Source organism: Lepisosteus platostomus, chromosome 26 (assembly GCF_059453375.1).
Source record: "Lepisosteus platostomus isolate fLepPlt1 chromosome 26, fLepPlt1.hap1, whole genome shotgun sequence".
NCBI lineage: Eukaryota > Metazoa > Chordata > Actinopteri > Semionotiformes > Lepisosteidae > Lepisosteus > Lepisosteus platostomus.
Window position 1 is genome coordinate 6,249,222 of NC_142636.1, and position 16,028 is coordinate 6,265,249.

General features: G+C 39.8%; 1 protein-coding gene across 2 annotated transcripts; it reads left to right on the top strand.

Moving 5' to 3' along the window:
• The first annotated feature begins 6,655 nt into the window (after window positions 1-6,655).
• Window positions 6,656-15,186, top strand: rbm8a (RNA binding motif protein 8A). 2 transcript variants are annotated; one of them, XM_088621111.1, is made up of 6 exons: window positions 6,656-6,803; window positions 7,949-8,008; window positions 9,789-9,866; window positions 10,171-10,307; window positions 11,369-11,505; window positions 14,162-15,186. In XM_088621111.1, the coding sequence occupies exons 1-6, from the start codon at window positions 6,737-6,739 to the stop codon at window positions 14,205-14,207; spliced, it is 525 nt and encodes a 174-aa protein (XP_088477237.1). In that variant the 5' UTR covers window positions 6,656-6,736; the 3' UTR covers window positions 14,208-15,186. The 2 variants fall into 2 exon arrangements, with proteins under 2 accessions (XP_088477237.1, XP_088477238.1); XM_088621112.1 differs by having other exon boundaries at window positions 6,657-6,797.
• Window positions 15,187-16,028: the final 842 nt, after the last annotated feature.

Sequence of the window (16,028 nt, forward strand, 5' to 3'; positions counted from 1 at the left end):
TGTGGCGATCTTAAATCCATTTATGTGCACAAAATTACCATAACGATCCACAGACTAATTTGAGTGAGATCTGTCTGTGTGCAATGATGGTGGTTCACATGATTTCTGAATAAATACATCTATGTCTGTAAAGTTCTTTTAGTCAACTACTGAATTTCAAGCAAACATTCAACTACTGTATGAAGACAAAGGGGCTTTCAAAACAACTTAAGGAGAAAGTTGTGTAAAGGATCCGAGAAGAATCTAAAACATTTCCTTTAACATCTCTTTGAGCACAGGGAGTGTGATCATTGAGAAGTGGAAGGCACTCATCTGATCCTCTATCTGAACCGCCAGACGAGGGGAAACAGGTCAGGGACACAGCTGTGAGACCAGCGGTAACTTTGGAAGAGCCAAAGAGAGAGTTCAGCGACTGAAATCGGAGAAAACGGGAAAGTCAGCAATGTCCCTGTTTCTCCACAATGCTGGCCTCTCTGGAAGATGGGGGATATGCATCTATAATCCCACATGGAGTTTACAACAAGGATATAAGTGATACTGTGAACATGTGGAAAAAGGTTTTGTGGTCTGGCAAAAGAAATGGGGAACATTTTGGTCTAAATGCAAAGCATTACACAAACCCAATGTAGTGCATCTGTCGCAGAGAGACAAGAAGTGGGAGTAGAGCAGTAACTCAGGGGATATACTGTATAGACTTGGAGTAGAAATATAATGGCCAGTTTTTGTCTGCTGTTGTGGGTTTCATTTTTCTTTGTCTGCTTCCCTTATCTTTTAAAGTGCCAATCAACGAAGGAGAGGAACCACACACTGTTTGCCTAGACACCCGCTTACCACCCCAAAGTAAATGGTGACTGAAATGTGTATAACCACATCTTGGATATAAAGGGACATACCTGTACAGGAAGCTCTGGTATAAAGGGGGTTGGGACAATGCACTGTTATACCTGATCAACTGCAAAGAGTCCTGCTCGTTAATTAGCTCTCACTCATTAGTCCTGCCTACCCCCCTCCACACACCCCCTGATCACCTGCCCCTCATGTCAGTACTAGAGCTCTGGCCAGGAAGGGCACCCTAAGACTCAGAAGCCTCAGCCAGGAGGATGTGGGCACAGATTTTGCACCACTGGACACAGGAGAGGACACCGAGACCAGAGGGGGGACGCAGCAGAGGACAGGTCCCACACTGGCTTCTCCCCCTTCTTCTCCCTGTAATGGGACGTGTTGTCTGGGATTGGCGGATCTGCAGAAATATGCAGAGTTGCAGCTCTTCCTCTGGTGTGGAGGAAGGAGGCTCTCCCGAGTACTGGATGGAGCATGTTGGGGAGAGTAGTGCAGTGGTGCTTCATCTGGGACTTTTGATTTGGGTTCTAGGGACTGTGGTATTCTTATCTTGTTCTTGTGTGTGTCCACTATCAATTGTGGGCCCTATTTTTAATGTAGTGATATATTGAGTGACCAAAAAAAATAAGAAAGCTCATGTCAGTCAAAATCCTGACTTGAATCCTCTTCTTGAAGACTGGACAATCTATGCCTGTAAGTGCAACTTGGTAGAGCAAATTCATGCAAATTCAACAAGAAGAATGAGCACAAATTATACCAAGCCAGTGTAAAAAGACAGTGTTTGTAGAGACTTACCCCAAAAAAGAACTGTGGCCTTATCCTTAGAAGTCTTCAGTTTGAGCATTCATGTTTTGAATAGAATATGAAGTTAAAAAACCGTGTAGCATCATTTTGTAATGCCACGAAATGGGACCCCCATAAGAAAGATCTGAAATCTTGGCCCTGTGACTGATTTGCATGTTTGATGTCTAAGGAAATGGAAAGCTGATTGAAAATGTGTGAGCATTTATGATCTCTTGTAGTCAAGAGTTCAAGGAACGGAGAGAAAAATAACCAAACAGTAAACCAACCTGTTTGCCTGAAGCCAGATTTAGCCAGAAGATTTAGTGCTGGTGTGATTCTGGGATTTAATCAGTTCTTTACACTAAGAGGCTCAAACCACAAAATTATAAAAGCTGATTCACTGGAATGGAATTGTTATGTGCTCATCTGGTTCAATACCTTTGACCTGTTCTTTTCTTGGGAAGGTGTACAAACTCAGGTGTTTGAATTTCCAACCCTCAGTAATTTTCTTCTTGGTTGTTCTTCATCGGTTTAGTCAGATGATTAATTTAGGAACAATATCTCATCTGAGACAAACACATGGGCTTGTTTCCACAGACCAACTGATGGCTCCAGAGAAGTAACAGATTTGCTACCCTGTTCTGCACTCTTGAAGAGGCAAACTCGCAGCTTCGTTGAACGTCCCTTCACAATTACTTTTCAAAAGGAGCTGCTCAGGGGGAAATCTAATGGCTTCAGAATGGAAATGCTTTATCTACATTCTATGGGTTGAAACCACAACTGAGAAGCTAATGAAAGCCAACTAGCAGGGGTTGCTGGGTGGAAGAAAAAAAGATTCATATTCGGTTAATTGCCAAAATCCAGAAGAACTGCATTTTGGGTCCATGGCTTTTGGTGTGTGGTCATGGATGAAAGGAAAGACAAAATGGGACCAAATGTGATTCTGAAAAATGAGGGATTAGTGAGTTTTTAGATCTTTAGCCAGACCCAAAAAGGAGAAGCCTGTAACATGTTCGTCTGACATCATATCTACTTGGTTTATTTTTTGCCTGGATTGCAATTTTACTTGCTTCTTAAATACTAGAGATATTCTTAAAAGAGTGACAGTACTTGATACAAACAGAGGTATTACATCCCCTAACAATGAACTGAAAACAGAAAGTTAGATAATTTCCTCATTAATTGGAGTGTTGAATTAAATGTTTACATTACACACACAGGTCTACTAATATTTTTAACACTTAAAGGATTTAATAGTCAAATACAAAATTCATGACAATCCCTATTAACTTTTCTTTCAGAGAGGGTACACAATTTTCTTTATGATCTGATTTACTGTAAATAATTAAAATAGTCATTCAAATCAACAGGAAGGACAGTTTATGGAAATGCCTAAAGATCTCATTCAGTTTACAATCAATTAGGCGTTAATGTATTTAGACAGAAAATCCAAAATGCTTCCCCTTCTAAACGAGCAGTATTGGCAGGAAATTTCTCAGCCTGATCAAGATCGACGAATCGCCTGACGTGTGGGGGAACTGCACTGCTCGAGTGGCTGGTGTGTACAGGTCATCAGGTGACGCCCACCGGACACCTGAGTTAGTGGCCGCAACCTTGGTTTCAGTGCAGTGCAGACTCATCACCTGGCCGGCAAGTGCACACCTTTTTCTGAGGTTACAGTGATTTAGATTCTGTTAGGAGGGCGTTATTAGCTCTCTGATTAACGCTGTGGTGCTCAATATCTAAATAGGTGGGGAAGAGATCTCCTCTGATTCGTCTGCATCAGAGGGTGGATCAATTTTGCCATGCCTGTACAGCCTGTGCTGCAGAAGGTTGGAGGGGTAGTCTGTCTGCTTTTAATTCAGCCCTTCTGGGTAATATTCCCGTCCTGGGTTCTCAAGAAGATCTACAGTATGTGTCTGTCATAGGTCCTCTCTTTGATAACTAGAGATAACTAGGACTGTCTGCGTTACTGTTAATGTTACATTACTTCAGTGCAGTGGGCATATGTGTTGTGTTGTTTTCCTGTGCTGTACTGGAGGAAGGCTTAGCTGCTCACCACAGAGCTAGGTTACCGGTGTGGGTGTGGGCTTGTTCTGCCTTTTTAAATTGTCTGAAAGGGGATTGCTTTGGCTTCTGCTGGCAGCCCAAGGGAGGGGCCTTTTGAGAACCCTAATCAATTGTTTCTATTTCTGTTCTGATTGTCTCACAAGTGTTAGACTGTGTACAAGACCAGAACATTCTCTCTTATGGTATGGCATGCCTTTCAACGAGTCTCCAGCTTATTTTAAATACTCAAATTCTAATGTAATTTTCTTGCCTGTGAAGGGTTTAAATTCTTGATCCGTACAGCTTGTTCAGCAAAACATTAAATGTATTTACTGTTGATAAGAGCGAGGGCCTGCACACACAAAGAAGGCTTGTTTTAAGAATCCCAAAGAATTGTTTTTGTGTAGAAGGCCAATTGTAACTACCTGCTTTTAGAAAACACTGATATAGCTCAGTTACGTAGACATCTTATGATTAAAGTAGAATTTTGCTTAACCAATAGAAATTAAGACTGAAGTTTTTTTTTTCTTGTTGAGACTTAAGCTCTTTGTCTTCCTTATCAAGTAAGTGTACAAAAGGTCAGCTGTACCTTTTCTTGTTAAACTCATCCTCCTACTGTAATTGCAGGGAGGGTGCGTCTCTTCAGCTGGATACACAGTAAACTCCTCTTCTGCTTGAGGAAAAGGTTTCCAGTGGATTTGTACTCTACACCTGGAATTAACATGGTTTGAACAGTCCTTATAAACGTTAGTGGTCACAATATTTGTCGTGCAGAAATGAAACAGATATTGCCATGATACATTAATTCCACCTGAGGCATTAGATTTAGCTAATTCATAAAAATTGTTAATAATAAACCATGAGATTCACAAATTCTGTTATGTTGTGTAGTGTCAAAAAAATGACAAAGTTCAGGTGCCTGTGAAGCAGAAGTCTCTTTATTCATATGCATTTGGAAGTCTGGCTTGCAACCACCAGACTTAAAAAATAAGTAGCTGAAGATGGTCCTTTATACCTTAAAACAAAAAGAGTTACTATGACACATTCTAAACAAATGATGAAAAAGCAACACCTGCCAATTAATTATATCTAAGTTGCAGACTAGACAACAGTTAGTTCTTTTCATATTATGGGCGTACAGCCATCTTACCAAATACATGCCCCTTATCTTACTGACCAAGGACAGGCAGCATCTTTATATACATTTGAGCACAAAGCCTACGTCAAGCCACTAAACTGCATAGTTTGCAAAAAACATACAAAAACACAAAAATGATATGAATTATCTCACTTCCCGGGCATCTCTCTTATCTCTTCATTCTTCAGTTGTAACTCTCAGTTTACGGTTCTAGACGAGGGGGTTGATGAGGAAGAGGTGCATTTTTGAAAACTACTATCTTTAATAAAAAAAATCTTGTTTGCTTCGGTTTATACTACACTTTACTATTTGTCCCATAATACTCTATGTATTTACCAAACTGTAAATCTGTAGATCTAAGATTACATTACAGATACAGTAGATCTCAGATTAGATTACAACCTAATTATTGGCACCAACATGAACACTGTTGTAAAATCTGCTCTTGATATGCAGTGCAGACAGCTGGGAACTGAGTTCACAAAATCTACACGCTACATCCTCTGCTTTCATCTGATCTACAGTAGTTGAGCTTGACAGTTGATAAGTACTTACCACCTCTGCCAGAAATGTTATGTTTAACCCTACATAGGTCTTTCTCTAGGACTGATGTTTGATCATATTCATATCTCTGTTCTCTCAACTGAAGGATGTTAGTAATCATCTAACATCATAATGCAGTAACCACACTTTTTTGCCAACATCCCAACAGAACAGAAAATGCTACTTCACCAATACTCAGTTGCAGAATTAAGCATTTCATCGTCCACTTCAATCCAAAATGTATTGATTCCTTACTTTAATAGTGCATTTTACAGGGTGTGATAAAGGTTTTATTAGAAAGACTAACACTTTGTCCAACTCCAATCATAATAAATCCATATTGAGCAAAATTAAAGACTTAGAAACTATTTAAGCTTTCCTTGAGCACTCTAGAAAAGGCACTTTCTTTCTGAGGAAGTATGGAACGCCAGCTGGAAATTACAGAAAGACCACGATGGCTTAATCAGCCAGGATGCGGTTTCTTGTTCAAAGAGCTAAATAGCAGTATTAGATTTTATCATTCAAAATCTTGAAGCTTTAAGGCAATGCAATAATTGAAATCTCAAACACAAATTTCACTGTGAATTCTGTTCTTTTTAACCAGTTAGTTTAAAGTCTTAAGCTGGTCTCTCAGAAAGTTACTTTAGAACATTATTTAGTAAATACAGTAACTGCAATGTCAGGACTTGTTGGCTTCTGCCACACAAATCCTGTATCCCAGCACATTCGTCTCTTCCAGAACTGATCACTGCAGTGCTCTGCTCGCTGGGCCTCCTGCTCCCCATCTCGCAACCTTCATCCGTCTGGCTCTGGTCTGCTCAAACTTGTTGAAACTGGGGGTGACAGGCCTTCTCCTGCTGCGCCCCAGAGCTCTGGAGCTCTATACCCAAGGATACCAGAGTCACATTCTCTGCATTCTGCATTTCAATTAAAAATCCTTGATTTAAGTTTTGCCAATTTTGTCACGTCTTCTCCTTGTAAACTTTTTTTTTACTGTAAAGTTCTTTGGGAAGTTAATTTTAAAGGTGCCATGTAATTAAGGTTTTTATTATTATTATTATTATTATTATTATTATTATTATTATTAAACCCTTGTGTGAGAAAAGGCAAAAATGATCCTTTTAAATTACTTTTAAGTTGGTATTTTTTAATTTCATAACTTATATGCGTGATAAAACATTTTTAATCTTCACTTATAAAAATAAACACATTTAAACCAACGGCACACCGTCTTTTGTTCCGTCGACGTTTGACCTCACGCGTGGGGTTAACAGACCTCCTCAAAATGGCCGCAGACTCGCCTCTCCGCGATTTCTTCCGTTGGCGGTTAAAGAAGGTGACGCGCTTCCGGTCTCGCACGTCTTTCCACACACGGCAGAGAAGATGGCGGACGTCCTGGACTTACATGAAGCTGGCGGCGAGGATTTTCCTATGGATGAGGATGGTGATGGTAAAATTTAATATACCTTTCCGCGGACCACAGAGTAGTTTAAAATAAGAGCAGTCGGTTCGTCTTTTTTTCTTAGGTATAGCCCGCTGTAAACGTTATTTTTCGGCAAAAGATAGTTCAGCAGTGTACAAATGAGCCACACTGTTTGTCTGGATCTGGTTTGGTTTGAATGTAATTTTGTAGTTATTCGCTTATGGGTGACCGGGGGTGCAACTATATTTATTAACGGCCCTTATAATCATTTTTGTTCGCGGTTTTGCTGTATCTCTGCCCTCCGTTATTTCCTACACACGCAGTGTAATTTTCGCTGTCGGCTTGTAGGGCGGTCTATAAGCTCTGCTTGGGTTCTGTGGAGGTGCTGAGGTTCAGCCATTGCGGCTGTTAAAATATTTACCTTTGCTCATCGTCCAGAGCGGAATACGCTTGCCAGGCCGCAGGGAGGCGGGCGTGGGAGCCGCAGGGGAGGCCCGGGTTTGACTCGGGCCTGGGCGCCATCAGGGTGCAGGGTCTTGTTTAACAGGGTCTGCCATCTGGGGTCCGACTCGGACCCCGTCTTTCCCACACGGTTCACCCACAGTCCTCTGATCCGACTGGAGTCCATTAACGATGCAGAATTGCTGATGCCGCCGGGGGAGAGGGGGGTGGGGATTGCTGTAACCACGATCAATACAGCCGATCGGCGTCGTGAAGAAGGGTTAACGATGAGGGGATCACTTGTTCTGTGTTGTTCCAGAGAATAACTGTCCGAGAATGTAACGTTGGCTATTTGGTATAGAATTAAATTATATAGAATAAAATCATCTGCTTTTTAGTTGAACCAGTTGTGTGAATGGTATGCTATGATAGCACTGTTGCTGTTGTCTTTGTCCATGTCAGTTTACAATCAGAGAAGCTTAAAAAGATACAGTCTTAGCTGGGCAAAGTGTGTCATTCCCAATTAGATCAAATAAATCATAGCATATCAGAATCGACAATGACCATATCAAATTCAACAGTAGCACAATGGGAACACACTTTGTGCTAGCCTCAAAAAGTAACATTTTGTCAATGAATGGAGAGCAAAAAGACATCTTCTGTTTTGACCTCTTTATAGATGTCTTCAACGCGGGAAAAACTAATGCCCACTGTACTGTCTTCTTTTTCAGAAAGCATCCATAAGTTAAAGGAAAAGGCAAAGAAGAGAAAAGGCAGAGGGTTCGGATCAGGTGAGTCCGTGTTGTGGAAGCATGTTGGCAGCTGTACAGATGGATTTCTAGGCTGAGCTGGAAATGAGAGCTTCTGGCTGTTTTGTCATCAGTGATTAAATGAGTAACCTGGAGAAGTTACTTTTAAAGGTGCTGTATAACAAAGTAGGGCTGGGCGATATGGCCAAAAACATTATCTCAATCAAAATTTTCATATCAGTCGATATAGATAATTATCACGATGAATCTCAAATAATTATTTCTTTCAAGTTTAAAGGCAGATTTTTTCTCCTGAGTGAAAGTTGAAGGAACAGTTAATTGGAAAATTAAACGACTCTTTATTTTATGAACACAACAAACACTTGCCAAACAGCAGAAACATTAAACAGATGAATAGAGAGTATTCAAGTCTTTTTTATGTAAAAATATACATGAGTAAAATGTACAAAATAAATATCTTAATAGAAAAATTAAATACTGCAGTGTGATAAAACACACATAGAAGATGGTTCAGACAGACTGCAAAGTTTAAAGTGCTCTGTTTTATGTCTGATCGTAAAAAGCCAAAAAATCTCCAAATTACTGAAGTTGAATGACCTTTTCTGTCGACGATGTCATCGTCCTTCGAGCTGGTCATTAGCAGCACTACATTTGCTTCAGTGTCGCTCATTTCTCCACTCTAACTACAATCCTGTCAGCCACCACCGTGTGGATAAACAGCACGTTAGCAGCCCGGTCTGCAACACGCATGCGCACTCACGCAGTGTTTTGTACGCATGCGCAAAGCATAAACATATATATCGAACATTTATCAAACTTTTGTTAAAATTATATCGAGGAAAATTATATTGCGATAATTATCGTTATCGAGTTATCGCCCAGCCCTATAACAAAGTTCATTATTATCGGGGGAAAATGTTGATGTGGAAAATAAATATGTTCTTGAACTTTAAGTTCACTATTAGCCAGTGAAATACAGCCTGGAATTTTGTTTTTCATGATTTTCCAATGGAATACAATCTTGAGGTGTCCACCTTGACCATTGCTACTAGATCTCTAGGTCTTAACAGGCTTATTGAGGAGCTAAAGAGAACAAGAAAACCCGGAGGGCCTGGGACATGTAGGACCGGACTGGAGCCTCCTTCTTGTTTGATCACACGGCTCCAGCACATTGAAGCATGTTTAGCAACAATCCCAGCTCCTAATGAAGGTGTACAGGAATGATTGTATTTGGAGCACCCGTTTTGCAGGAAAAGCTGGTGGTTGTGGCAGTCGATCTGACAAGCAATTCAGCTCTCTTGTAGATATTCAGATTCATATATTTTTGTACAATTGTAGATCTAAATTAAGACCTCTAAAAAAGAGACCTTTACAAATTTGATGTGCCAATTGCTTCTTTTTATAAAAGTGTATTGCCAAGATGGATGGTGATTATGTTGCCATACTGCATTAAATACATGGAAAATAAAGATTACAACTGCTAAATGCCTGTTTTCAGCAAGTCGGGTGCATTACTAACATAAGTTTAATTGTTTTACTAGTTTTCTATCAAAATGACTGCTCATTAGGCTTTTTAAATTACTGAAGTACAGTCTTTATCTATTCTTCAAGCATATGGAGTGTAGGAGCGATAAACTGAGTCCTGTATCATGCTTTTCCATCTTGCTAGGAATTTTTTCTCACTGCATTAATTGTAGTTAATTAATTAATTGTACACTAGCCTAATGTAATGATTTGATGTCCCGACTTTGATTGGGGTTCAGTTTGAGAGCTGTGTTACTGTTGGTGTACTTTTCCACAGAGGAGGGGGCGCGGTCCCGGGTGCGAGAGGACTATGATACAGTCGAGCAGGATGGTGATGAACCAGGACCTCAGAGATGTAAGTACAGAGGGTGTCCCCAGTACTGTGCAAGATCAGAAGCATTAAAGACGAGAGGATGTCAGGCTCATCTTCTTGTTTGGTATCTAGTAAATAGGTGGTTCATCTGAAGCCCATATCCAAGCGTTTCTTGAAGGGTCTCATGGAATTGGCTTTAACAGCACCGCTGAGGGGTTTGTTCAGACCTCTATCGCCCTTTGAATGAAGAGGTCGTTTCAAAGTATAACAGCTTTGAACTGATTAAATGTTAACTACACGCTTCTTCCTGTACTGAAAAGGTGTAACAGTGTTCCTCTGTTTACAGCTGTCGAAGGCTGGATCCTGTTTGTGACAGGAGTCCATGAAGAAGCCACAGAAGAGGACATCCATGACAAATTTGCAGAGTTTGGAGAAATCAAGAACTTGCACTTGAATTTGGACCGAAGGACGGGCTACCTTAAGGTAACCAGCCTCACTTTTTTTTCTATAAGCCTAGCTCGAGGGGACATTTTTCCTTTTTCCAGGTTTTTGATTCAACCACCAACTGTCTAGTTGCATAACATGCCTTAATGTGAAATGTCCCCTTCATTTTACCATGTTTCTTGAGTTTGAGGCAGGTACTGAAGAAATTTAAAGTGAGGTCCTGTTTGAGGTTTAGTGTCCCTACTTTTAGATGTGATGTCTTTTGTCATTTGGGGCATTTTAATTCTTCATAACGTTAAACAACATCAGTACTGAAAAACATGATCTGTTCCTAAACTGTGCAGTATATAACAGGGCAGATTTGGGTCATCGTCCTTTGTGAGCTTTAAACAGCCAGTCTTGATTTCAGTGATAAAATAAATACTGAATGCTTTTTTTGAGCAAACGGTCACTAGTCTCATAAGTTAGATGGCACTCAAACATACTTGGAATAAGTTTAGAATATTGTTTATTTATTTTGTGCGTGGTATAATTCAGCTTATTCCACAGGACATATACCTTGCTGGAGGTTTTGTAAGTGTTTAAGCTCCTTATGTGGAGCTCAGTATTCATTTCTTCATTGATTTGAAAGTATGATTAACCATGAGCTGTATTAATATCCAAACCAAATGGGAAGAATTGCTTTATTCTGTCTTAATCGTGAAACTATTTTTCTGACGTTCAAAAATCTTTGATGCATAGTTTCTTCATTTTAAGTGCTCACGTTTTTGCACTGTAGTACTTTGATCCAGTGTTAATGTGAATTTTTAAACGTTTGTGGTAATTTTTCACTAATAGTCTCTTTAGAAAAGTAAAATAGTTTAGCATTTTTACAGGCTGGGGATGTGGTATCTCATCTCCCGTGTCGTGTGAAACGAAGGTCATCCTTATCAGAAGTATTTTGTTTATTGGGTGGCCTTCACCAATTTCTACCCTGCTTAGGGTTTCTTACAGCACAAGCAAACATGTTCGGTATTGTTTACCAAGTGGTATTTGAAGAAGAAACTGGGGCATACGGCGGCGATGGGGTGTAATCAAATGGGATTTCCATTCTCTTGCAGGGCTACGCCTTGGTGGAGTATGAAACCTACAAAGAGGCTCAGGCAGCCATGGAAGGGCTGAACAGTCAGGACCTGATGGGCCAGCCCATCAGCGTGGACTGGGCCTTCGTCCGGGGCCCACCGAAGAGCAAGAGGAGGTCAGTGTCTCCGCGGGCTGGCTCCCACCCGTGTGGGCCACAGGGCATTGCATCAGAACTCGTAGTGGTGATGTGGCGAATAGACCAGAGCAGGAAAGCTTTAACCAGGGAATACCTGACTTGGGGATCCACATGAGGGTTACTGCTCGTCCTAATTGATATCAATGACTTATTATAGTACTGCGAGTAAACTAGGTAGGTTTGTAGTGTCACATCGACAGGATACTCCTCCTCCTACCACAAAGGACATTCAACATTATTTTGATGGATTTCAAAATGGGTAGTTATCTGTCAGAGATTTAATGTAGTCAAGTGTTAGATGCAGACAAAACCGTGAGATACAAATAGCGAATAGGAAAGGTTGAGCTTGAAGAAGCAACTTGTGGTTGTGGGAGAAAAAGGTAGTAGAATTGGGGAATTCAGTGTTAAGACTTTGACTAAATTGGAAAAAAAAAATCAATATTGTTTTAATACAGATGTTTTAAGACTTATTTATTACTAAGACCTTATTACTAAATAAGTTTTAAAATGTAATAAAAACTTTTTTCATTATGCTGACAAATCTCTTCTTATTATAGAAATGATCTGGTGTGGGATTGGTATTAGTATTGATTTTTAAACAGTATGCAGCAAAATATAGCAGTGTTGTAACTTTCTTTTTATATAGTTTAGGCAGTGTTCTTATGTCACTTCATTAAATTTTCAACAAAGATTGCAGTTAATGTGATTCTTTCAGAAAGCATTTTATTTTTAAGTGTGCTTATCACTCTCCTTACTGTATCTCTGCTACTTCATTACTCTGGTACAGTTTGCACTGACAACGAGAGGAGGAACAACCAGATCTGCCTTTTAATCTTATAGCTTTTTAGTACAAGTAGGTTATCATGCAGCTTTTGGAACAAAATCTGAGGAAGGATTAATTTTCAGAGTTTTATTTAACTATATAATGTTTAGAAGTGGCTCTAATTTAAGGCGTTGACTACATAGCACAGTAAGTGGTATGTTACTCATAGAGAAAAGCAGGACCTGCTGGTGAAATGCTCATTACAGAATATAGTTTTGGTTTCTGTTTTTGTTTTTTTAAGTTCACTAAGGAAACTAAAGAAGAATGATGTGGCACGGTGCCGATTTTGCATAAACAGTAGCTTCATTGCCTTGTGTTGGTTAGGTGTTGGTGATTATTACAAATTGTGCTTTTGCCTTTGAGCTATTGTTATGAGCTATTGTTACAAAATCCCAGTAGCACTTTTTGTCCTGTCGATGCCGACTGGAAGCATGACAGTAGTTAATAGGTTTATATTGGTTCTTATAATTCTAAATAATAAATTTGTAGTTCTTAAGTAGTCCTTTTAAATATTCAGCACAGAAAGGAGGTTTTAAATCCAAGCTGTGCCAAGTTAGAGACCTGTATTCCCCTACGTTAACTAGCACAGCTGACTTAATACTGAATCTTCATTGTTTCAACAAGACCTGCTTCACATGATGAACTCTGAACCTGTTCCAGATCTCATACCCTTGTCCTCGGGGGCCGCATGGCCTCAGAGTCACATTGAACCTCGACTCTGTGACATCGCTGACCTAATTTTCCCCAGTGGTTCTTGGTCTAATGCACATCAGAGTTGCACAACATCAAAGGGGAACTGCAGTCCCAATTTCGCCGACTGGTTATTAAATCTCGGTAACACGATGAATTCATTAGAAAAAGCTTGCAAATTTCAAATTAAGCACAGAATCGTGATTTTTGTGAAAGTACCAGTAACCCCCTGGTCTCCGAGAGCGAGAGTTCCCATGAATTGACGTGATGTGGCCCTTTCTGCTCACTAGTCACTGTCAGGACTAATGCAATGTGAGGTACGAGCGAATAAGTACAGGTTCTGCAGCAGACAGTTTCCTGCAGAAATGTTCCAACGTGATCTGCAGGCAGAGTTAACGAGAGTATTTGTCGGCAAAAACCATCTCGGAAGTTGAGAGCAATATTTTCGCTGGATTAAAATATGTATTGCCAAGCCTGCTTGATTACAAGGTAATAGGGCTGCTTCATCTAATCCGATGTTTTGTTGCCTCATTCTGAATTGCAGAATATTGCACGGCGCGTCCCTGGAAATGTCTTATTTTTCAATATAAATTGGAGGCTACACAAGTGACTGTGCACATTTTAATTTAATTGTGGCCTGAAATGCACTTATCAATACTGTTTTTTTTATACCTGAAATATAAAAATAGTGTTGCGGTTCCTCTCTAAACGGGTACAAAATTGACAGATGGCAAAGCTTTAGTGGCTTTGGGTTTTGAGAAATGAAATTAGTGTCGATAAGAAACAAATTAGTGGCTGAGCCATCGGGATAAATGCATAGTTAATCCTATTAGGACCCTGAGGTTTAGATTTTACCCCCCCTTCTTGTTTAGACAAGGGCTTTGTTTAGACAAGGAGGGGGGGGCTTACTCTGCTCCCTGTCACCCTGGCCAGCAGGACTGCATTGCCTGATATTTTACTTGCAGGCTGTCAGTCAGGTTGTCTGTCATTGGTCCTCACTCTGTAGAAGCAGCTGAAAGGAATCCAGTTAGAGTCAGTGTGGTGCTAAAAAGTAATTCTGTGTTACTTTCATGGTGTTCAGTTGCAGCACAGAACTGGAATGTTTTTTGTCTTTTCTCACAGGGGTGGAAGGAGAAGAAGCAGAAGTCCTGACAGGAGACGGCGCTGAGTGACAGTTTTACCCCCACTTTCCTTAGTTTTCCTTCTTCGTTTTACGTTGGTTTTGGTATATTAAATGTCCTACTTAACCTTTTATGGGTTTTTGTATTTTTTATGCAGGAGAATGCTCCCGGTAGTCTGTGTGCGCGAAGTGGTGGAAATCGGAATTAAAAGCTGAAGTTTATTTGTAACTTGTTGTGCAGCAGTTTTAATCTCATCCTTACTGTGTGTGGATGGCGAGTGGAGGTGTTAATTAGGTGATGTGTGAATACAAGAGGCTACAATTTGTACAAAATGCAGTAGCTACATCACATGCATCTAGTTTCCTCAACGTGCCACTGATGACTGTCCCCTCGCTGATTACTAGTGACTTCCAGTGCATCAAGGAGAGCATGCTTTGCCAACTTGGATCAAAGAGGGAACAGCTTTTATTCCTCTCTTCATGTCTGCCATCTGTGAGAAATCTTAAATGGGGGTGGTGTTACAATAAGGAATTGGGACTGGGCTACAAATATTTCCCATCTAATTTTTTACTGCCTTAACTAAGGTTGAAATGAGGGTTGTGTTCGTAGTGTGTGAACTGAAGCATCTTAGTTTTCGGTCAGGATCGATATTGAAAATTGTTCTGCCAATGGATGGGAATGCCTTCTGACTTTGACATTGCCTGTGTCCGAGAGTGTGGTCATTCATTAGACTGGGGGTTTCTGATATTCTGGTAGTATTTGCTATTTTTAAATCAGTACATTGAGACTTTTATTTTGACGTTTTTAAGCGCATTCATTTTCAATGAAAGCTGAAGAACTGTTGTATACATTTTTCCAAAATGCTTTATTTTGTTGCCTCCTGCTTTATGTGAAATGTTTTTTCAACACTTTTTATAATTTCAGTATGAAAAGGTATTTCCATGTAGAGATTATGGAAAATGTGTATAGCACACTGTGTAACCTGCTCATTTTACATTGTCAACAATAAAGGAATTTATATAGTGATTTGGTGTTTCCCTTCTAAGGAGTATTATGGAGAAGTTATACTGTAAGCCTTGCTTTCATTTATAAATGGCAGAAGTAAAACTGCACTATAGTTTGCTTTAATATTGTGTACAGTGAATCAGTGCAATAGCATTCATGCAGGTCTTCTGAAAAATGAATTGACACTGTTCACGTTTTTAAGAGCAATGCTTAACAGGAAAAATGTCTGATATCCGGGACATAATGAATTTCATATACAATGTAGTCTAACAAGGTTTTTTTTTGTCATCTTCAAGATAAAACATTGAGGTTGTGGGACCGATTTTGATCATTTTTTTTGTGTTGTAGTTGAGATTTTAGTGTTTGCAGGTTTTGTCCAGCAGGGGGCATTAAAATACAGCACTTAAAATGCAGACACACAAACGTGATTTATTTTTGGAAGTGGTCAACTCCAAAGTTCAAGACGTTCTCTGTTAGCTGCTTAGCATTAATTTTCCAGGTCTTTTTTTAGGCTCTCTCCTCTGTCCTAAATTGTTCCCAACAATGTGTGAATTGCTGCAAGCAGCCTTGTGCTGTTATATCGCAACCAATGGTTCTGCAGCAGACACTCTCTTAACTGTTCTGTGGGTTGCCAGGAAACTGTAATTGCATGACAATCCATAAAGAGACTATTTAACAACTTGCTTAGTGGATTTAGTTTAAACACCAAATGATTTTCATTCTCGTATGTGTAACACCAACATATTCTGAAGCATTGCTGTCTAAAACTAATGTGAAAAAACTAATCTATTCCAGTGTTATAATAGAGTAATGTTATGGTAGTAATGCATCTATTGATATCAGGTTGAGAGATGCTTTTAACA

Excerpts from the sequence above, each read along its gene's own strand:
- rbm8a (XM_088621111.1), top strand. The coding sequence starts at position 6,737 with ATGGCGGACGTCCTGGACTTACATGAAGCTGGCGGCGAGGATTTTCCT. Across the intron at positions 6,804-7,948 it reads TATGGATGAGGATGGTGATG|AAAGCATCCATAAGTTAAAG; the intron begins GTAAAATTTAAT and ends CTTCTTTTTCAG. Across the intron at positions 10,308-11,368 it reads GAAGGACGGGCTACCTTAAG|GGCTACGCCTTGGTGGAGTA; the intron begins GTAACCAGCCTC and ends ATTCTCTTGCAG.